At 37.6% G+C, this 24,555-nt stretch overlaps 1 protein-coding gene across 3 annotated transcripts in view; it reads right to left on the bottom strand.

The window, feature by feature from the left end:
* Window positions 1-24,555, bottom strand: part of ccser2 (coiled-coil serine rich protein 2) — a 350,893-nt gene that overhangs the window by 231,202 nt on the left and 95,136 nt on the right. For all 3 annotated transcript variants that reach the window (XM_033012715.1, XM_033012716.1, XM_033012717.1), the window contains exon 6: window positions 4,063-4,186. In XM_033012715.1, the coding sequence (XP_032868606.1) occupies window positions 4,063-4,186 (124 nt within the window). The remainder of the gene's footprint in view (window positions 1-4,062; window positions 4,187-24,555) is intronic.

Here is a 24,555-nt window from a genome sequence, read left to right as displayed (position 1 = left end):
GGGGAATAAAACTTTAAGAGCACGAGCAGCTTTTCTCATGTACGGAGCTGCATCCCTCACAAACAGAAGAACATTCACATATTTTATACCTTCTGGACAAAGTATAGCAAGTGAAGATGTAAACAACTGAGCAATAGTTGAGCTGTGTGACTTCTCCAATACTTCCGATGTCAACAAATACTCCTTTGATGGTTGACCTGCCTCCAGTGTACCGATGACCACATTGGAAACATATCTCCCCACAACATCGGTTGTCTCGTCTATTGAGATCCATATTTTGTTGCACGCAACTTAATCTCTAGTTTTCTTCACAACAATGTTGAAGTTGCTGTCAACATAATTTTTCTGTAATGATGACTCGCTTGGTATATGTTCCTCTGTCTATTTCTCTAAAAAACTTCTGAGAGATTTGTTTTCCAATTTCCACAGTGGAATTTCAGCATCAATGAATGCCTTGCACAGATCACTCGAAAACTCAGATTTGCGACTGGAGCCAACAGTAAATGTAGTGAGGAGACAAGCTTTGGTATTTCACTTGGGTGGACTACATGCCAGCGGTATCAACATTGACTTCCCTAATTTTAGATAGCTCTTGTCTTCTCCCTCCTCCCCCTCCCCTTCCCAGCTCACCTTCTAGCCCTGTCTCTGCCTCTTCCTTTCTTTATCCGCCCCCCCCCATCAGTCTGAAGAAGGGTCTAGACCCGAAACGTCGCCTATTCCTTCTCTCCATAGATGTTGCCTCACCCGCTGAGTTTCTCCAGCATGTTTTGTCTACCTTCAATTTTTCCAGCATCTGCAGTTCTTTCTTAAATAGATCTTGGCAAAGACAGAACCAGCAGACAGTGGCACGAACGAATGAACGACCGACGGTGGCGCCCCTGGTTTCGCCCCGGTGGTGGAAAATTTCTTGTAAGTTATACCATGTTAACACATTAATAATAACTTATTAATATTAACGTGTTAACATGGAAACGTCATTGTAATCACGGTACAACCAGAGAAAATAGCACGACCTTTTAGCAAAACATCAAAAAAAGGCTGATTTAGGCACTCGATCATGAAAAAGGCATTATCCTGGTGAAATCATGAAAAGGGGCATGAAAAGGCACATGGCATTTATGGCAAAATCCTGGCTCTAGTCATGAGTTTTGGTTTACAATAAGCTAAAAGCTTTATAAAACCATGCAACCAGACTGCATTTTCACCTCCAGAAATTGCTCTTAGGTGTTACACCTAAGTAGTAGGCAATCACTTTGAGTACTTATGAAAACAAAACAAAAGCCATTATATGCTAATAATTCAAAATGTATTCAGTTGCAAAGCTCATTGGACATTATTTAGGATATGATATAACAACCAGAACAGATTGCCAGAATCTGGACGCATTACTCAGGTCATCCGTGATAAAACCTTTCTAAATTGAAAAATCTGTGTACATATTAAATCTACAAACTGTGTGAAATAAATGAGCCATTTTACAGGATTCAGCAAACCATGAACTAATTGAGAAAACACAAGGCATGTCGTAGAAACCGGGTCTTAAACCTTAATAAAAACTTGTTAAGTCCTAATTGGAGCACTATATCCAATTCTGGGCACCACATTTCAGCATGGATCGAAGCATGCAGAAAAGATTTATTAGAACGGCACCAGGTATAATGTAACTATTTATTTGAAGAACTTAAAGAAGCTTAGATGTTTTAACCTGGAGAGTGAACATTAAAGGTAGCAGAGTTATTTGAAATTATCAGGGGTTTGCATAGAGTAAAGTCACATTGCTCAGATGTTTCCTGTAGAGAATCAGATAATTGATGAGGTGTAAAACTTACTATCAGTAAATTTCCCCTGCATTTCAGACTCCAGGGAGGACCCACAATGAAACATCTGTTCTTTCTAATTGCTAGAAAATTGTTTGATACCTAGCAAAATGATATTGGTATGTGATAGATGTACATCGGACAGAACATATTGATCTCTAACAGCAATGAAAGTGCTAAGCCAGAAAATATACAGACTTTGTGACTTCAGTCATAGAATCATACAGTACAGAAGGAGGGTCCCTCGGCCCAACTCATTCATGCCAACCAAGATGCCCCATTTGCCCGCATCCCTCTAAACCTTTCCCATCAATGTACCTGTCTAAATGTCCTTTAAATCCTATTGTGGTACCAGCCTCAACTACCTCCTCTGGCAGCTTGTCCCATATACCCATTACCCTCTGAGTGATAAAGTTGCTCCTTAGGTTTGTATTGACTCTTGCACTTCTCACCTTAAACATATGTCCTCTTGTTTTTAAATCACCAACCCTGGGTATAAGACTGTGCATTCACCCTATCTATTCCCCTCACAATTTTACACACCCCTATAAGATCAACCCAAAGCTACTTGTGCTCCAAGGAGTGAAAATGCTAAGCAAGTGCAAACTCGCCCTACAGCTCAGCCCCTCAAGAGCTGGCAACATCTTCATGAATCCTTTCTGCACTCTTCAGTGTTGACATTTCCATTTTAATTCATAAGGTGGAGTAATTCCTGCCACTCCATTGTTGAGCGCATAATTTAGAAAGGCCAGATGTTTCATCTGTATTCTCTAATAGAATATAAAATAACACAAACAATACAAACGTGGATTTTTTTCACAATTTCAGAAGTAAAAATGTTTTTATTACAACAATTACTTTCTACTGAAGGTATTTTGAGGTATCCAAAGAGATCTAAATTATGCCAATCTTCATTCAAAGTACACTGATCATTTCTTATTCATATCTGCTTGGTAACTAAGGCTTGGAGTTGTGCCAATTGGTATATCTGAAGATAATACATGCAAATGTTGAACGTTCTATTAAGCTGCAAAGAAAAAATCTGCATGAGTGAAAATTCTTATTAGTTCTTTTTCTTTGCAGAAGAGAAAGTGATCCTGCAACTATTTTTTTTATTACTTCCATATGGTGGATTAAGCGGCTGAGTCCAGGGCCAGGCTTTAAAACAAGCTGAGCAAGTAGAAAATATATAAATCATATATTTTAAACTCCTCAGAATTTAATAAATTCAATTATTTTAAAGATTCTGAGAATCAGATTAGCATGAGAAAAAAATAAACATGAACCAGCCAGGGTCATTATGCTCAAGAAAATAAGCTCCAAAACACATTCACTCACTGCAGATTCACTTCAGTCCAAAGAAAGAACTGTTGTGTTCTCATAGGATGACACTTTGCCACCCATTCAAGGTTGAAGGCGATACTGGTGCATTAATGAAAATGCACTGGTGCAAGAGAAGTATTTCCTGTTGTTGACAACTTGCCTTGACGTTTGTTTTCTGCTTTTTTTGAAGATTTTCTGACAAAATAAACGTTGATGAGGATGATGGTGAAAGAGGGGCTAAGGGTGGGACAGGAGCAGAATGAGATAAGGACTGCCAGGAAAAGGAACTTAAGATGGCATAGGTCGCATTATAGTTACATGCTCATAAGGTCATAAGTGATAGGAGCAGAATTAGGCCATTCAGCCCATCAAGTCTACTACGGCATTCAATCATGGCTGATCAATCTCTCCTTCCTAACCCCATTATCCTGCCTTCTCCCCATAACCCCCAATGGTCAATGGAGTCAACTTCAGGGACCATAAAGAATGGTGTGCAGCGACATATTGAAGAGGATTAAAGAGATTGGACAGATAGCACATAATAATAAATATATTAATAAGGTTAATAAAAATCTTCTGTTGATTTCTCATTTAATTAAACATTAATTAAAGCTGCATGTGTTCTTTCAAGTTTTTATGTTAATTCTGGGATTGCAGCTTTTGTTTTAAAAAGTGGAACAGACAGAATATCTATGTTTAGCAGAAGCTAGACAACACAGTAACACCAGCTTACTCATCTTTATTTCTGACAATATATCAAACTTTAGATTTGTAAAACTATAAACACTATGCAAAAGAATAGCTAGATAATAATACAAGTACATGGAATAATTTCCAGCTAAAAGAGACAAATGGAACAGAGTTTACAAGGAAAACTGACTTTGTCTTCCTAATGACCTTTACCAAAGTCATGAAAACATACCTTTGCAATTCAGTGTTCCCATGGCGATCCTGTCCACTCCAACGTGGGTATCTCTTCCGCCAGAATCCTTGGTTCCTGTTTCCCCTCTCTGACCTCTCTAGGTGAGCCATACTTTCACATGCTTCTGAAAAGACCATTAAAAAAAAACATAAGAAATAACACATGCAATATTAAATCAGATTTACCAATGATTCATTGAACACCAATATATGAACTCAAAATGTTTTGATATATTTGATGTGGAACATTGGAAGAGTCTTTGCTATGGCTAACATTTTCTATAGGTTGTTAGGTTGGACTCTATGTGGTAGGTATCACATTTAAAGGGGAGGGGGAATACCAAAAGCAACTCAATTAATACTAAATTATAGGTAACTGATCACCTTAAAGTGATGTGACATTGCAGTGGTAAACACAAGCCTGTCAGGACTACAGCACGGATTTTAGACTTGTGAAACCAACAAAGTTGCATGTAACTTGCAGATTCATGGATGAGGCTGAAACTTCAACTAACATGATTAAGATCTTAGAGCTCAATGAGTTTGTATGAGGAAAGGAAACCGCCAAAACATTAGAGTGCAGACATTCATATGCAGCTTTATACAGTGAATATTTTTTTCCAAGTTACAAAAATGGAATCACCTTCCCCCATACCACTCTCATCTTTAAAAATGGATTTTGAATTAACCTGTTGTACATTCAGAATTATTTAATTTTAAGTCATTAGTTAATAAATAAACCTAATTTCAGAATTTTATCAGAAATTTCAGTTTTTGGTCTATCTTCATCTCTGTAAATGTCCAATAAGATTGTCCAAGAATCAAGAAAAACTCTATATTCAATTCTACCACATACTTCCAGTAAAGTTTCTGATCATTTTACTTCCATAGCAGAAAGGAGATCTACCGAGGATTATCTTCTGTAAATAACATATGAACACATACCGCTGCTCCTCGACCTACAATAGGGTTACGTTCCGATAAGCCCATCGTAAATCGAAAATATCATGTCGAAAACGCATTTAATACAATTTGATCATGTGACCGGAAGTGAGTGGCGGCTCGCAGCCATTGCCGAGCGTTGCACCATCATAAAGTTAAAATATCGTAAGTTGAAGCATCGTAAATCGGGGATCCCCTGTAGTTGAAAATGAGGTGATCAACTTGCAACACAAAGGGTCACATGTTTACATCCAGCCATAATAATACGCAGGACAAAACCATGAAAGATGCCGCACTCTTACATTAGTTCCACTAGTTTACGGTTCAAAGGTCTTTTATTGTAACATGTACCAATTAAGGTGCAGTGATATTCGATTTACCAGTTGCCCTTCAGGATAGAATTTTGTCAACCTGAGACAACCTATCCTGCATACAAATACAAAATACAATACAAATTGCCTTTATTGCCATTCAAACAAACAGAGGTTTGAACGAAATTTGAACAATCCAAGTTTCTCAAGATATAGTTGACACTAAGTGCTATCCTAAGTGCCTACAGGCTGCTAGCGAGTGTGTGATAAATATTACCTGGTCAGTTATTGATGTCCGAAGGAAAAGAAAATCTTAACACAATATAATCATGTACTTGGAAACTCAGAGGTTTAAATGCTAATGTATACCTCAGGTGAACACAATGAAAAAGAGGTTCAAGTGAGGAGAGATTCATACCAGCCAACAAAAGGTAGATAAATATGAGGTAATCAACAACCATGACAGAAAAAAATCCTTAATTCCTTTTAATATAGCTATTACCTGCAACCAAAAATATCTAGACAACATCTCAGCATGGATTGAAATGACGTTATTAAATAAAGTGAGAAAACATGAGATTAATGTCAATTTACTGTATCGAGCCCTATGTTGATAAAATGTACACCCATATATTTTTCTCATATCTCTCATTGTGAGGCTCCACATCATAGTTCAGAAATTTGTGAAATGTATTTTTACCTCAATTTCTCCTGTATTTCTAGGATCCGCTTATTTTCAGCTGCAATCACACAAGTCTCTACACTGTCCACTAAATGTGATGACTATTCTCCAGAGCAACAAACATCTGTAATTGCATCTATTTGCTTTAATCTCGGCTACCCTTCTCACACTCAGTGTTTTTTTGCTTTTGCTGGAAACCCTATTGTAGATTGATTTGTCATTGTGCCAAAAATGTCCACCCTGCCGCAAGCGTGATGTCTGATGTGCATTGTAGTTTGTGTGGTTCCGAAATTATGGTTCACCAATCTACCTAGATAAGGTGTCTATACATCATACCATAGTAAGTGTCACAGCTGCAAATGTTAAAACCACCAGTTCACAAAAATCATTTGTATCTATCTACTCCCAACCAAACACACCTCTAAAGCATACAACTCTTTTAGTCTCTGTTTATGTAGTCATTTTAGGCAGTCAACCCAATTCCTTTAGGTATCATGCAACCTTCTAGTCTTCCAAAGGGGTTATTAAATTCAAATCTCGAGAGTCTTCTCCTCCCTCCACATTTTTGCTGGTGTGTTCTATTCACTCTGTTTCAGCTTTTCAATGTTTCTACATTTCCTTGCTCTCCTTTCGTGTTTCAAATATCTTTACATTAGCTATGAGCTGATTGAACTAGATTTCATTTTTCTGGACTGCTTTTAAGAATGTCTTTACCTTTAAAATAGTTATGGGTAAGGACAGAGTTGGTGTTTAACACAAGTTGATGTTTGAAACTGGGACAAGGCCAACTTTGATGGTATTAGACAGGAGCTTGCAAAAGATGATTGGAACAGGCTGTTTGCGGGTAAAGGGACATCCAGAAAGTGGGATGCTTTTAGAATGATATTTTGAGATCCGGGTATGTATTTTTCTAATAAAGTACGAAGGACAAGGCAGGTAGGAGTAAGGAACCCTGGATGACAAGAGAAATTGAGGTGCTGCTCAAGAAAAAAAAAAGGCTTTAGTCAGGCTTAGACAACCGGGATCAAATGTATTCTTTGTGGAGTATAGGAGATTGAGGAGAATACTTAAGAAGGAAAATGGCAAATAGGGATTGTGGGAGTGCTCTGGCTTTTAAGATGAAGGAGAATCCAAAGAGATTTTGTAAGTATATTAAGGAAAAATGGGTAACACAATTTACTCATAGGGTCTCTGAAAAACCAATGTGGTGAAGCTGCAGAAGATAGGCAAGGTCCTCAATTAATAATTCGCCTCTGTTTTTACCATCATGAAGATTAGGGACCAGGTAATGGGGATGTCATGAGGATAGCCCGTACAGGTACTATTGCATCTTATGAATTTGATTGAGTTTTTTAAATTAGTAACCAAGGTGGCTGATGAAGGCTGGGTCATAGACATAGTCTCCATGGACTTTAGTTTTTAGTTGTTAGAGAAACAGCACAGAAACAGGACCTTCGGCACACCGAGTCCGCATCGACCAGCGATCCCTGCACATTAACACTATCCTACACACGAGGGAGAAAACCCACGCGGTTACCGGGAGAACGTACAAACTCCGTACAGACAGCACCTGTAGTCAGGATCAAACCCGGGTCTCTGGTGCTGCAAGCGCTGTAAGGCAGCAAATCCTTGCAGCGCCACCGTGCCGCCCTTCAGTAAGGTTCCACATGGGAGGCTGCTGTAGAAGGTAAGATCACATGGGATCCATGTGGATACATAGCTGGATAAATAATTAACTTCATGGTAGGAAGCAGAGGGTTTTGCTGGAAGGTTGTTTTTTTCAGACTGGAGGTGAGTGACTAGTGGTGTACCTCATAAAGTACATCACTAGCTGGGGCCCATTGCTGTTTGTCATCTATATCAACGATTTGAGGGAGAATGTACGAAGCATGATGAGTTTGTTTGCAGATGACACTAAAATAGGAAGTATCATAGACAGTACAGATGAATATCAAGAATAACAGTGAGATCTTGATCAGCTGGGCAAGTGGGCCAAGGAATGGCGAATGAAGTTTAATTCAGATAAGTGTGGTTTTGAAAGTTAAACGAGGGCAGGACCTTCACAATGAACAGTAGGGCCTTGAGGATTTTTGTAGAGCAGAGGGATCTAGGAGTACACATACAAAGTTCCCTGAAAGTGCATCACAGGTAAATAGTGGTGATGGTGAAGAAGGCATTAGGCACTTTGGGCTTCATCCGTCAGGGAATTGAGTACAGAAGTTCGGACGTTATGTTACAGCTGTACAAGATGTTGGGATAGCTGCACAAGGTATGTTGTTCAGTTTTTGTTACCCTGCATGAGGAAAGATGTAATTAAGCTGCAAAGAGTACAGAGAAGATTTAAGAGGATGTCCACAGACTCGAGGGCCTCAGCTATAAGGAGAGATTGGGCAAGCAAGGATATTATTTGTTGGAATGCAGGAGGTTATGGAGTGAAATTATTGACGTACATAAAGTCATGAGAGGGGGAAGATTTAATAGGAACATAAGGGGGAACTTTTTCACATAAAGAGAGATGGATTTTTGAAACGAGCTGCCAGAGAAATTAATTGAGATAGGTGGAATAACAACATTTAAAATACATTTGGACAAATTCACGGATATGAAAGGTTGAGAGGGTTATGGGCAAAATGCAGGCAAATTAGACTAGCTTACATGGGGCATCTTGGTTGGCATGGTCAATTAGGCCAAAGGACCTGTTCCATGCTGTGTGAAACTAAACCTTCTTTTCAAACCAATAAATACTGTCATGTGATCACTGTCTACATTCTTGATTGACATGTTCTCCATTTTTTTTCTCCCTGGCTTATTTGTAAAGTTCTATAAAGCTCAAAGGGATATTGCTAGCAAATTTAACTGGCTTTATTTAACTGTTCGGGCTGATTCGCTTTGCCAGATTGAAACAAACCAAAAGCAAAAACAATCTAAAGCCTCACAGCAAAAATAAACAACATCCTAACTCCAAAACATGAAAAGGCTCAATTTTCTATTTTTGAAACCCACCTCCAATACCAAGCCTTTCCACCAACTTTATAATTTTGTTTGAACCTCAAACTGTTTACATACCATCTATTTTCAGACTTCAAAGGCAAGAAATTGAAAGTAACCTTTATACATTCACAACGTGCAGTAACATCAAGATCTGTTCAAAGACAGACATAGCCACGGTAACTTAACTCAAATACTGAATTATTTAGTGGGGCTCACATCAAATTACTTCTTTCCAGAAGAATTTCATTGTCGTGACCAGCTTCTTGATGTATAACTAACACCACCTCCATCACAGTCCTGCTGCTTCTAATATAATTTCATTCTGCTTATTTCAACAACCTTTCTGCCAAGTTGTTGGAGAATAGTACTTTCTGATGTATTGTGAATAAAACAAATGCCTTAATAAATCCAACATAGAGTGGCCAATAAACACTTATATTTGCGCCCCATAACTAAAACTCCCCTCTATACATGTATTTAACCACATCCAATGCTTTAATCGGGTGAGTAAAATATGCAACACCCTTTATTAGGGCAAACTTACTCGGCCTACTGTTGTTCTTCAGCTGCCTGGAGGTTGACATCGGCTCCAAAACACATGATTCATACTAAAAGGAATTCACCCACCCACTTGGATGCTGAGTTGGAACTATAAATATGAGCAGTGCTTCTAATCTTGCACAGTACACAAGATCTTTCTCCCAAAGTGAAATCCTGCACTTGGATTTCAAAACCTGTCTATAAACAGCAAAACAACTTCTGTTTCTTACTGGAAAATTAGATTACTGAAAATTGAATAAGTACACAACAACTTCACACATAAAACTGTAGGACTATTCCCCCATTTAGCTTACACAGATAATACCCAATGGCCAACAAGAAATACTTTTAGAATTTAATAATAGACTAGGCCTTCATATTTTTGTTATTACTGTTATTCATAATTTAATTTAAAAGTAATATTATACAATATTTCAGAATAAGGAGCGATTATGTGGTTTTATTAATTAAAAAAAAATCAGATAATGAACTAACAGACTGAGATTAATCTTAAATTTATCTTTTATTAATTTGAATCAGTTTCTGTTTAATTCTCACAATTTAATTCAAATTCTGAATCTACATTTTCAATTCTTTTGACTTGCTTCATCTCCAAGCCGTAAAACAAATATTATCACTCTTCTGTTTAATTCAATCAGCTTAATGTACCCAAGAACATTAACATAATTCTAAAACCAAATTAAATCTTAGTAACTTTTACAAAGATTATTCGCAGAACAAGAAATTCAAGAAATTAAATACTTGTTTTCCAGTAATATTCATTAAAAGGAGGTGCTACATATTTTTGTACCTTTCAGGCAAGTTCAAAAGTCAAATTTGCACTTTTTTTTAAATTGAATTGAATTGAATAAATGTTATTAGCCAAGCATGTATACATACAAGGAATGTGACGGTGCTTTCCTCGCAAGTAACAACACAATATACAGTAAACAATTAAGAATAAAACATTATAATTTAAACATGTGAAGAATGAAATAAAATGCCAGTGCAAAAGAAGGCTACAGACTTTTGGGTATTGAATAGAGCTACTGCTCGTGGAAAAAAGCTGTTTTTATAACTGGCTGTGGCAGCTTTGACAGTCCGGAGTCGTCTTCCAGAGGGAAGTGCTTCAAAGAGTTTGTGGCTAGGGTGAGAGTGGTCAGAGATAGGTATGAAGCAAATAATATGGTTCAAATAATCTGTTTTAGTGTGAAGGAGGAACTGCAGATGCTGGTTTAAACCGAAGATAGACACAAAAAGCTGGAGTAAATCAGCGGGTCATCTCGATAAAAGGAACAGGTGATGTTTAGGGTCAAGACCCTTCTTCTGAAGACCCGAAACGTCACCTAATCTGTTTTAATGTTGGTTTTTGACAAATACACTGGAAAGGAATAATCAGAATTCTAACAAATAACTGTCCAGACAGGCTCAGAATTCAGTTAAAATTAGATTAATCTTTCACTTTAATCATTGGAAGTAGATTAAAATATCTTGAATATTTTGATTCTTGATGTATAAAAATTCATACATTTATATTCAAATCACAAAATCCAAAATTATAATAATGTGATAATTTATTTTCCATTTTGTATGAATAGACCCACATGACCCTTTCGAACTGAACACACAACTAGGGGAAACTCACAGGGCTACAGGGGGAATATACAAATCTATACAGACAGTACCCAACGTCAGGATTGAACCAAGGTCTCTGTCGCAGAGAGGCAGCAGATCTACCAGCTGCCCTATGTTGGCAAAGTAAAATAGGTCCCTATTACATTTCAATAGATATTTTATGCACCATCCCCAAGGCCTTTGTATATTTGCTGAAGTGTAGTGCCTAGAGCTGGATACATTAATCCAGTTATGGCTAAACTACTCTTTTACAAAGATTCATCCGGGCTTCTTTGATTTGACACACTATCCTGTTTTTTGTTTAATCACTGTTCAATTCAACGTTAAAAGTCACAGCTCCAGCCTTACAATAAGAGGTTATACATTTGTAGTTACTTCCTAAATGGAGGGCACAAGAGACTATTTAAGGGATCTAAAATGCCAACACATTTAGTCAAAAGGCATTTCCAAGGTACATGTCCAGCATTTTACTTAAGGTAAAGCATCCTAATGTGCAACTAGACCTTAAATAGGTAACTTCACAATACCTCGAAAGACAAGCTTATCTCATGAGAAAACAGTAGACCATTCAGACCTTCAAACCTTATGATACAATCGCCCAGATCCACAATCTCAATACCAGATTACAACACTCTCCCCATATCTCCTAATGCGTTCTGTGTCTTAAACCCTCCGGGGTCTATACGTTTATCACCATCTGATTGAAGAAATTTCTCCTCATTTCTTCTGTATCCTGAGACTATGCCCTGGTTCTAGACCATACACATTAAGGAGAAACATCTTCCCTGCACCTAGTCTGTCAAGCCCTATCATAACGTTATATTTTCACAAGATCTCTCATTCTTCTAAACTCTAATAAATGCAGGCTTATTAGAACCAATCTCGCCTTGCACTGCCATCCCTGGAATCGATCTGCTGAGGTTTTGCTGTTCATCAATGGCAAATTTATCCTTTATTAAGTGGCCGACCAAAATTGAAAAATTCACAAAGTCAAAGATTCAAAGCAACAGATGAAGTTCACTTATGCCCCAACACCCAATTTGAATTTGTTTTTTAATTTATGGAGCTTGTCTCTCAGAGCGATAGCCATACAACAAACTGAAAGCCCAGGTAACTAAATATATAAAGTAACTAAATTAGTTGTTGTTACACTGAACATATATTTGGTGACATTTTTAAGGGATCTCTCATGTTTGTGTTTAATAGGTTGATGTCCAGGGCATATAATAGTCGTGGATTTTTGAAGGTTTAATGGTAATAGTGAACTTGTTCCAGAGTCATATAACTATGTGCGTATGATTGACATAATGCAATTATTTGACATATGCGGGTTAAGGCAGATGACCCGAGGAGTTGATGTCATCATTTGCTATTTAATGGAGCATTCAGAATAATAGGAATGCACTCCGTAAGGGTACACATATAAATGAACCATGCATGGAAGCTCAATGAAGTCTGCTGACAATGATTACAAAAACAGAACTGCGTCAAACATTATATTGTTAAGATGCAACTGTCTGCCTTAAGACCACTCTGTGATTCTTTACGTAAACATAAGTTGATAGGTTAAGCTTTTCAGGGAGAAATGAAAAGTATTTATTGATACCATGTTTTAAGCTTTTAGCATCAGGTGATATTTTTTAAATAATTTTGCCCTTATCACATATGCACGGGTAAGTCTTCAGTAAATTGCTTGCCTCCACAGCTTTATACAAAATCAGAAGACATGATTTTTGTGTCATAGCTTCCCCGAAGTTCATCCTCTCAGACCACTATAGTGAGCATTCATACACTATGGTTAAATCTGTAATGAAGAAATTATATTGTAATCACTGTGGGTCACACTATATGCAGCAGTAGTACAATTTAACTACAGCTGATAACATTTGCTTAAAACATCTTAAAACAATGAAAATAATCTCTCTATATTACTCTCAATTTTTCTCACAACTCATGTCCAACTGATGTCTGTACTGATAGATGATGCAAATAGTTCAATTATACCTTTTCTTTACACTCAGATTTTACATTGTTTGCGAACAGTTCTCTGAAATAGTATCAGTGACAGTTTGATGAATGTTAACATTAGTGTCCAGGAAACTTCACTGCTATTCTTCCATTACTTCTATTTAGTATACTCTGGAGCAGAATTACTGTCACATCGGGGAGAAATTAAGACTGACAACAGCAGCTTCCTCCTCCAGAATTAAGGCTTACAATGCTTTTGCCTTCCTGTGATTATAAATGAGTAGCAAGCACATGGACAGTTTCCCCCAATGCAATAACACAATGTAGATAAGAATTACTGATAATGTAGGAGAGATTTGGTGTTCATTTGAAAGAAATGTCTTGATGGACAGAATTACATTTCTTTGTTTTTAAAATTGCTTTGAGTGCTGTCTTTCTCTGGACAATTGGACTGCAAATTATTAAACTGCCAATACTTCAGTTCTGTGGAATCATACTGGCAGATATTTAACACACACAGCAGATGAGGTAAGATTACTTTGGCAGAACAGTTGGCATAGCTACAGTATGCTGATAAAGTCTATTGTTTTTTTTAAATTTGAACCCGCTAACTCAAGAACAGAGAAGAAATAATAGATGCAACAAATGAGAAGGCTGGGACTTTGGTGCAAGTCCAAAATCTCAGTCTCTGAAAGCAATTATAACTCTTTCTTTGAAGATCTTCTCATATGGATTGACTCCTGATTTAGCAGTTGTCAGTTGAGGAGAGATTATGCAAACTTGGTCTGAGAAATGATAGGCAATCTCACTGAAATGTACCAATTCTATTACCACAAAGCAATTTTATTTCCTCTCTTCTGGTGAATCATAAATATCATAAATACGAGGCACCACATCAATAAAGGGCACTTTAGATTTTCGAGATACAGCGTGGAAACAGGCCCTTCGGCCGACCGAGTCCGCACCAACCAATGATCACTCCGTATACTAATACTATCCTACATACTAATAACAATTTACAATTTTACCAAAGTCAATTAACCTACAAATCTGCTTTGATGGAGTAAAATTGGAATACATGGATACAGAAAATACTTTATATGAAAAATCTCTAATATCTTGACTGTTAATATTATCCTACATACTAATAACCATGCTGATGATATGACCAAATGATTGGGAAAAAAACAATTGAAACTGAGTTATCAGAATAGATATCCATTCCAGTTATGTACAATATTGAGCATCTACACACCTCCTGATTTGTTGTTTGCTTACAGCGTCTACCATCACCTGCCATGCTCTACTCTGCTCTTCCCTCAAGTTATACCATTCAATTCTTTCCTGCCTTACATGCAAGGTCTAGTTGTTCAAGGATCTCAAGGAATATACTATGTTAAATAGAGATGCATACTATAGTCAATACCACAAAAATAAAACACCCAAGATTAATGTCAATAATGAATGTCCTTTATGTTAAATGTTGAAATTGGTTCATTCCTATTTTCCAATATCTTAAAAATGATAACATGTTGCAGCATGTCTATCGCAAGCCCTCTAGGATCAGAGAAGCTTTTCTCATTTGTAACATAAAGTGAAATGAACAAACGAGCACACGTTCAAATGTTGTATTACCTCCCACAAAAGGTTCCACTTTCGAAATTGTCTTTCCAATGTATTAAATTTTCATTTTAAGAATGATATGCATTGTGTCAAAGTAGATTTATAATTATAGTTCTGATCTTTTTGCTTTTTATAAAGAAAGCTATTACAGACAGCTGGCACTTTTCTAATCTGCAATTTAATAGTATAACAAATTCTTCAGAAACCTAGTCAGATGCATATAATTCTGCTAATACAGAAGATTGCTATAAAGTTGAAAATTCCATCCAACTAAGGTTTTCAAATAAATTAAGGGAAGGTTGAAAAAATAAATCATCAATAGAAAATAATCGGCATACTGGTGTAATTAAATTTCCACTTTTGCATACAAATACAATTTAATATTAAAAAGCCTCCAATCTAATTGTACCAATAAATTTGATGGTGTGAATGCAGTTGCTAAAACAAATATAAATCCATGTATTCCAATTTTACTCCAAAGCAGATTTTACATTTCAAAAGAGCCGAGATTTCCAAATTGCAGAGGCTGCATTGCTAGGAGTGGAGGAATATAGTGCATATAGTCATTAGAGTGATACAGTGTGGAACAGGCCCTTCGCCCCAACTTGCCCACACCAGCCAACATGTCCCAGCTACACTAGTACCACCTGCCAGCATTTGGTCCATATATCTCCAAACCTGTCTAACTACTTCTTAAATGTTGGGATAGTCCCTGCCTCAAATGCCTCTTCTGGCAGCTTGTTCGATGCATCCATCTGTGAAAAAGTTATCCCTCAGATTCCTATTAAATCTTTACCCCTTCACCTTCAACCTATGTCCTCTGGGCTTTAATTCACCTACTCTAGGCAAGAGGCTTTGTGCATCTACCCGATCTATTCCTCTCATGATCGTATACACCTCTATAAGATCATCCCTCATCCTCCTGCTTTCCAAGGAATAGAGTCCCAGCGTAACCAGCCTCTGCCTATATTTTCATGATAATGTCTGAAATGTACATACGTGTTTACTTTCAATTTTAAGTGTGCATGGAAATTACCCAGACGCAATTAAATTCTGTAAATAACCCCAATTTTGCTTTAAATATTTTTATGTTAAACTCAATTATAAAAGTTTTTTTAAACATTGTGCACAGCACATTTAAGAAAGCTGCTTCATACTGACGCGCCAACTATTGTTTTAATCAATAAGAAAATTGTAGTACGAGTTGAATATTTTGGAATTAAATAATCTTCATTTTGAAGTTACTGGCTATTTACAAGCATATGATGGACATAAAAAGGAAAGCAATTACAAAACTTAACATGCTCCTTTGATAACATATTTATACATTCCAAGTAAAGAAACTTTAAACTCTGAACATAAAGCCTTGTGAAAAAATCCAGCATTATGTTAAACCAGTTTATAAAATGATTAGGAATCTGCCTTTATGTAAGTGAACATGTTATTTAGTCCCATTCAATGTTTCCATTTTTTTTTTAGAATTTACTGACAGCTGAACTCCACCCATGAACATCACCTTTCTATGCCGTCAAGTGTTAAAATCACCATTAATTATGTCACAGATCGGAATTAGTATTGGTTAGAATATTATGAAGCATTTTGGCCGATGGCATAAGAAGGGTGGAGGGTGTTATTAGAAGAGAAGTTGTAACCATCAGTAAACATTAGTAGACAATTGTATTTTTTCTGGAAAACACAGCTGTGGGGTGATCTTCAAGGGTAGATATACAAAAGATACTTCCCAATGGTAGTAAAACCAGAACATTTTATAAACAGTAGATGGTACTTTGGAACCCAAGTAAACCAACATTGACTTGAGCTCCTTGTTAATTCAATGTTAAAGTAGAGCCCTGTAAAAGGTTTTACAAGCACATAATACTATTCTGCCTCCTTTATAATGATGTTACTACATCTTCCTGCCTTTAGCAACCACTGCACTTCAAAAGCAACAAATGAATCCAAGCGTTTTGACTAAGCTCCAGCTCATGTTCTGTCACCAGAGAGTCTTGTCACTAAAACAACAAGTCTTCTTTATCATTACTGGCTGAGCAAGTTCAATCTATCAAGCTGTAGAGTCGTGCTGCGTATGTTCTGGTGCTAGCATATTGCACACACGATTCAGATAAGTATACTATGAAGAGTGAATCATTCCTCTGTCACTGTGGAACACCAGCAATCCATTAGGCAGTATCCAACTAAATCCGCTCCTACCTCCATTGATGTTTACCTTAAACTTATTAAAATACAATCATCTGTGGGATTACATTCACATTAATATTGAGACAAAGGGAACTGCAGATGCCCAAATATTGGGTAAAGCACAAGGTGCTAGAGTAACTCAGTGGTTCAGGCAGCCTCTGTCATGGGATTGGATAGGGGGTGTGCTCTGGTTGGACCCTACTTCAGACTCAAAAGGGCGCCTTATCCATGTCCACCACCGATGCTGTCTGACCCGTTGAGTTACTACAGTACTTGGTGTTTTTTGCACATTTGTAGATTCTTTTTTATGAAAACTAGTGGATAACTTTTATTAGAGTTCTACTCAGATTAATTCACCCTTGTGCAATTCAGTGAGGAATAAAATGAGTTATATTCCAAGATAGGAGAGCAAACATTTTTTTTAAATTCAAGATCCATCACAAACTTCAATGAAAAGCTCACAACACAATCTCCAAAAGAGTAGACAAATTCTGTCTGCTTTCTTTCACATATCATTTCTTTATGAGGGGAAAAAAAGGATTTCTTCCCTCCTGGTTGTGTGAGTGAAGGCAGTCTATCATCTTTCTCCATCTGAGCTTGGTATCCAGCAGATCATCAGAAGGAACATCAGTAATTTTGCTGAACCAGGCTTTGTTCCATGTATTAGCATTTCGGAGGTTTAGGAGTATAGCAACTTACTGGAAAGGATGTTGGATGATGTTAATATCAGAGGGAAAGTATCACAAGAAAGGGGCACCAAAAAGAATAGTAAATCTGAAGGCATTATTATTATTCAATGAATTTAGAACATACATTTAAATTTACAGCCAGAAACATTGTAGAGATAATACAGCACTTACAATCATATAAAATAATTAGATTGAGTATGCAATTCAACTTACAACTAATGTTTAATAAGGAATGATGTTTGTTTTAAATAAAACCTACATTACCCTATCTGATGACAAAGGTTCTGACTTATTCAAATGAATCAAAAGCATAGTAAGTCCGCCATGATTCTTGGCATTTTTGATGAGATTATTAATCTAAGTAACTAATGTTCTTGCATTAAGAGGACCCCAAAGGAACAAAGCATTCTGCAAATATAATATGTCTGAGCCACCAAGAAAGATAAAAAAATATATATGACAGTGCATAAACATGGTGATTAAGGGCATTGGTGAAGAGAAAACATAAATAAATCCAGATTGTTCTAAATAAACCTCAAAGAGAGCATTTGAAATAATTTACAATGTACTACGAACAAAAAGCCAGGTGATTGAAGATACAAGTAAGTATCCATGATGGAGCGTGCATACTTGAGTGAAATGTGCACCTTATACATTATACTGAGGTTTATTAAGCTTTGAAACAACACATCGTGTTGTCACTAAATCATTGATACACCCTGTACGAATTGTGCAACAAACAACATTCACTTCTTCTATTTCCTATAAACTGTTCATCGCTGGTTGACTCTGGAGAATATATGTGTATGATTTTTCTCTGTTCAATACATTCATAACTACTGCTTGTTTTGAAGAGAGATAATGATTGGATTTCTTTCAGCTTATTCCTGTCAGTTTGCATCACTGCAGATTTAATGCCGATACAATAAACCCTTCGAGGATGAAACTATAATTTCTGCTCTAAAAAGAAAAACTGTAATACATATTGCTCATGAGAGAGATACAGAAGCTTTAATCTTAATTTGCTTTTCCCTGACTTTGATGATGTTACAAAACATGTGTGCAGTACTCAAACATATTCTCCTCTGTTTAATAATCAGCTTTTAGTTATGTCTCACCAACCACTGAGAAGCATTGACTGCAAAAGAAAACAACATCTGTTTCTTTGTGGAAAGCATGATCTCCTAAATAATTATAAAATGCAAATCATTCATATTCCTAAAGTTCACATAAGAATGTTGACAGTTTGAAAAAGATATTTGATATTTGTCTTGGAAATTTGATTTCTCCTTACTTCAGTGTTAAGAGATACAGCATGGAAACAGACACTTCTGATGAGTCAGCGCCAACCAGCGATCACGTGAACTAGTTCTACCCAGCAAACTAGGGACAATTTACTGAAGCCAATCAACTTACAAGTTTGCATGTCTTTGGAATGTGGAAGGAAACCAGAGCACCCAGAGAAATCCCACGTATCACAGGAAGAACGTACAAACTCCGTACAGGCAGCACCTGCAGTCAGGATCAAAGCAGGTCTGGTGCTGTAAGGCAGCAACTCTTCCGCTGTGGCATTGTGACACCCTCTGCACCACTGTGCTGCTCGAAACTGGAACAACAACGTCTCAAGTGCACAAACGGGAAGAGCACCTCATAGTCTAAAGTCCAATAATATGTTCCATTCCCAAACCCACCAGTCCACCATAGTTCCATCTCCATTTCCACCCCCACCACCTATCTCTTACATTATCAAGATTCATTAACCTCCCCAACCTAGTTATATCTGCCCATTCCCTATAACCTAACCACCTGGGTTTCTTCTCCCTTAGTTCATCTTTCCTGCCCCCACCCCGTGATTCCATGTATTCATCATCAACAGCCCTGCCACCGCAGCGGGTTCTACATATCACCTAGCTGCCTCTGCCTCATTCTCTCTTATGTACACTTGTTAACATTGGTCTACTCTTCCAGTCCTGATGCAGGATCTCAATCATCACATTGCAACTTGACCACAGTTCTTCCCAGGTCTATTTTTTGCAAACTTTATTTCCTTGCTTGCTTCTTCAAGCCATAAGATTTTGACACAAAGAAAACTAGTCTAGCCAATGTGCAAAACTACCAAACAATGGATCTTCATGATGACCTGTCAAAACTAGTTTAGTCAAGCTTTCATGACAGAAATTATCAGAAACCGACTGAAAATTAATTATGCAAGGAAAAGGAAATGTGAAGAAAAATAATTCAAAAGTGGAGTCGATGAAGGTGGGTGAAGAACAATCATTGCAAAAATAGAAACATAGAAATAGAAAACGTCTGGAAATAATCAACAAATCAGATAGGATCTATTGTTGTTCTTTCTGCCTGACCTGTTAATTTCCAAAATAATCTGAATATGTTTAAAACCTCTAGCATCTCCCATTGTTTGCTTTGGATCAAGGTTATGATCAAACCAGTTACAGCTCACTGGAACTCATTCCAGGCAAAATTCAGGAGATCCAGAGATATGATCTCAAAATAAAACACTCCACTCCAGTACAGGACGACACAGTGGCGCAGCGGTAGTGTTGCTGCCTTACAGCACTTACAGCGCTAGAGACCCGGGCTCGATCCAGTCTATGGGTGCTGTCTGTATGGAGTTTGTATGTTCCTTCTTCGTGACCACGTGCGTTTTCTACAAGATCATCGTTTTCCTCCCACACTCCAAAGACGTACAGGTTTGTAGGCTAATTGTAGGTTATTTGGCTTGGTATAAAATGTAAAATTGTCCCCCGTGTGTGTAGGATAGTGTTAATGTGCGGGGATGACTGGTCAGTGGGGACTCAGTGGGTCAAATGGCCTGTTTCCGCGCTGCATCTCTAAACTAAACTAAAAAAGTACAGATCCGAGGGTCAACTACAGATTCAGCTTTCAATTGAGATGCACAACTGTAATCCTGCCCATTGTAGATGAATATAAAGATGCCAATGTTCATTGCAGAGTAATTCTTGATATCCAGGTCAAAATCAACTCTTAATCAATATAGCTAAAACACATTTCTGGTCAATGTCACATTGTTATTTGTAGGTGCTTTTTCTGCATGCAGATTGTCCGGCCACTTGCTATATTATATTTTGCTACAAAGAAATTTGAATAATGTAAAATTTGTCATTAAAATGCCAGACTCCATTCTCACAGATTCATAATGCTATGCTGCACAGAAATGGGTCAATCAACCCACCACGTCTACACCGACCATTTTGACTATCTAATCCGTTTTGCCCACATTACGTATATATCTTTCGGTGCCATGCCTATTCAAGTGTCTGTCTAACAGATTCTTATACCCTAACTATGCCTCTCGTTATTTTGTTTACCGCTATTAGTTTAGCCCTCAGCCTCCCTTGCTCCATGGAAAACAATTAGATACAGCATGGGAACAGGCCCTTCGGCCACCCAAATCCACACTAGTTCCATGTTATCCCACTTTCTCATCCACTCCTTGCATTATAGGGGCAAATTTATAGAGGCCAATTAACCTCCAAACCCGTACGTCTCTGGGAGATGTGAGAGAAAACCAAAGAAGCTGGTTCACAGGGAGAACATGCAAACACAAAGAGCACCTGAAGTCAGAATGGAACCCATGTCTCTGCCACTTTGAGTCAGCAGCTCTACAGCGACACCATTGTGCTGTCTCTGTAGTCAGTCCTTATAATTATAGTGTTACAATCCAGACAGCATCATGGTAAACCCTCACTTTAATAAGCTAATTTAAAGTCACTGCTTATAGTTATGGCATTTCAGCAAAGTTTTATTAGCCTTTAAAAGCATTAATAGTATTAAGCACACCTATTTCATAAATAAAAAATGTTTTATGAATTAAGTCAACTGAAATTGGAATTTGCTTCTTGCAACTACAGCATTCATGGAGCTCATTTTTGTAGATTAATCGGTGCCTGAATGTAAAATAAATAGCATACAGGTACAGCAAGTTTTTAAAGAAAGCAAACGACATGATAACCTTTATTGCAGAGGAGTTGGAGTTTAAGAATGGGGAGGTTTTGCTACAATTGTACAAGGTGTGCAGTTTTGATCCTCTCACCAAAAAGAGAATATAGTAACATTGGAGGCAGACCAATGAAAATTCAATAGGCTTATTCTTGGGATGAGAGGGTTGACCTGCCAAGTGAGGGTGGATATGTATTCCTTCAGGGAGATATTCAAACATGCAATATCCTAAGAGGGCTTACAGGGTGGATGTTAAATGAATAGTTCTCACCAGTGGGAGTATCATGAGTGAAACGACAGAGCAATAAGGGTCTGGTTATTTAAAATTCTTCTCTCACAGGGGGATAATCCCTGGAATTCTCTACCCTCTCCTCACTCCACACCCCTCAACACTCCACTGCCCAAGGTGGTAGAGACTAGATCATTTGTTATATTTAAGATGGAGACTTAAATATTTGAAATCTTGAGGAATTGAGGATTGACAGGAACTGGCATTCAAGAGTAGATCAGTGTGGATCGGCGATGATTATGTTGAATTTTGGAGCAATCTTCAGTGATCTAGTGGCCTACTTCTACGTCCATTTACCTGTGTTCAATTAAAATTCTATTTGTTATCTATAGTTCATCTTTCTCCTTATTTTTTGGGAAAGCTATTTGGAAATATTTAAACCATGTTATTACTTTGTTACTTTATCGGTTTGATCTGCAAATATCATAATTTTGACAATTCCAGCTTTTCACAAGATTAAATATTTTAAAAAGTCAATTCGCAATATCTGATATCTACATGGGTCCAAAATAATAGGCCACACACCAAGACCCTACAACTATTTTCTTTACCTCATAAACATTATCCTCACTAACTATAACACAAGATTCCACACCAACTCTTCATTTTACCCAGTCATTCCATACTTCCAAACTTTATTTTTCTGTCACAGTTAGACTATCCATTTTTTCAGGTTCTTTCCTTTTTTTCTTATTCTCCATTTAATCCCTTCACATCCCCCTATCCTGCTCCCAATTTCTCCAACCCAGCTTTCCCAACCACCCTTTTCAGGATGCCAAACACCATTCATAGTTGTATATTATCAAAAGCTCATTTCAAAAGATGATGCCTCAATCAACACCAAAATATATGCAGATGTAGCCATGAAGCGTGATGAAGGCTTGAGAGATAACTGATAACACAAAAATAGGTGTATAGAGAATTAAACATATGTGGACAAATGTGTCAATTTTACCACGAGTACAAGAACATTTAAATAATTCAAATTAATGGACAGGAGCTGGCAAATTAAGTGTAGGTAAGTGTTAAATTGACCATGCCAGGAAAAATAATAAAAATATTATCTAAATAAAAGATTTCAGGACTGAAATGTAGAGAGACTGGCTATCCCACTCATGGTTTGCAAAGGACAAATATGCAGTCAAAGTAATTAGGAAAGGAAACAATATCGGTCATTGCTAAGGGAATTCAACATAACATTGGGAGGTACACAAAATTGCTGGGGAAACTCAGCGGGTGCAGCAGCATCTATGGAGCGAAGGAAATGGGCGACGTTTCGGGCCGAAACCCTTCTTCAGACTGGGAGGTGGTGTTTTAATCATGCAAGGCATTGGCAAGACCATATCTGGAGTATTCTGTACAATATTGGTCTCTTAGAGGAAGGATATCAATGTATAGAAGGCAGTTCGGAGAAAACATATTTTACAAATAACTATTGCTTTCACAGAAAAGGTTATATCTAGTAAGTAAGTAAGTAAGTAACTTTTATTTATATAGCACGTTTTAAGTCAACTCGCATTGACACCAAAGTGCTTTACATAAAATAGATAATAAGTTTCCATACAAACCATAGAAAAAGGTTAAAAAAATAAAGAAAATGGACACAACACATTATAGAGTTCAACACAAACGTCCCCCCACAGCAGAATCAACATTTTCCACTGTGGGGAAAGGCACCAGAAAGTTAATTCCTCTTCCTCTGTGAAACACCCGAGGTCGGGGCCCATTTGTGGCCTTGCAGCCAGTCCGATAATTTTCAGGGCCCTCTTGCCGTGAAGATGGAACTCCGGCGTCGGGTGAAACATTCCTCAGCGACTTGGAAAGTCTGGAGCGGCTGCCTCCTCCCCGGAGACCGGGGCACTCGTAGCCCTCAGGCTCCGACCCCGGCGAACTTGATCCCAGGCTCCGCGGCGCTCCAAATCCAGCGCCGCCCGCGGCCGGAGCTTACCACGTTGGTGTTGGTGTTTAGAATACAGAGAGGGGACACACTAGAGAGGATGCAGAGGAGATTCAACAAGATTTTACCTGGAATGGAGCCTTTCATGTATGAGAGTTGGAGAGACTCGGTCTATTTTCTCTGGAGTAGAGTTGGCTAATAGAGGACATGATTGCTAAAATTATGAGAGCTATAAATAGGGTATATTGCAGGAAACATATCAGTGGGAGATAAAACTAAAAGATATAGATTTAGGGTAATAGGACCTAGATTTAAGGATAAGAGATTTAGGGGGAATCGGAGGAGGACCTTTTTTTAATCCAGAGAGTGGTGATTACCTACAATACACGGAAGAGAGTGGTAGAAGCAGAATTGCTGACAACATTTAAATGTCTAGATGAGCACTCAAGTAGCCTAATAAAGAAGATTATGAGTCAAGTGCTAGAAAATTGGATTATTACAGATGGGTGACTTTAAATCATTTGATATCACCTATTTAATGGGGATGAGATTTTGTCTTTATCCATTCATTTGCTCCAGGATCAACACAAGAAGACGATATATAGGACTAGGCATTAGCTACAAGGTCACTCAAGTGTACCTGCCATTCAACATGATTATGACTAAATCTGCTGAATGCTTCAACCTCTCTTCTGTACCGGATCCCCATAGTAGCAAACTCCCCAATCTTGTAAAAAAAATGTCTAT

The sequence above is a fragment of the Amblyraja radiata genome, chromosome 37, assembly GCF_010909765.2.
Source record: "Amblyraja radiata isolate CabotCenter1 chromosome 37, sAmbRad1.1.pri, whole genome shotgun sequence".
NCBI classification, from domain to species: Eukaryota; Metazoa; Chordata; class Chondrichthyes; order Rajiformes; family Rajidae; genus Amblyraja; species Amblyraja radiata.
Note: the sequence above shows the minus strand (reverse complement) of the source record. Positions and strands in the feature narration are given on the sequence as shown.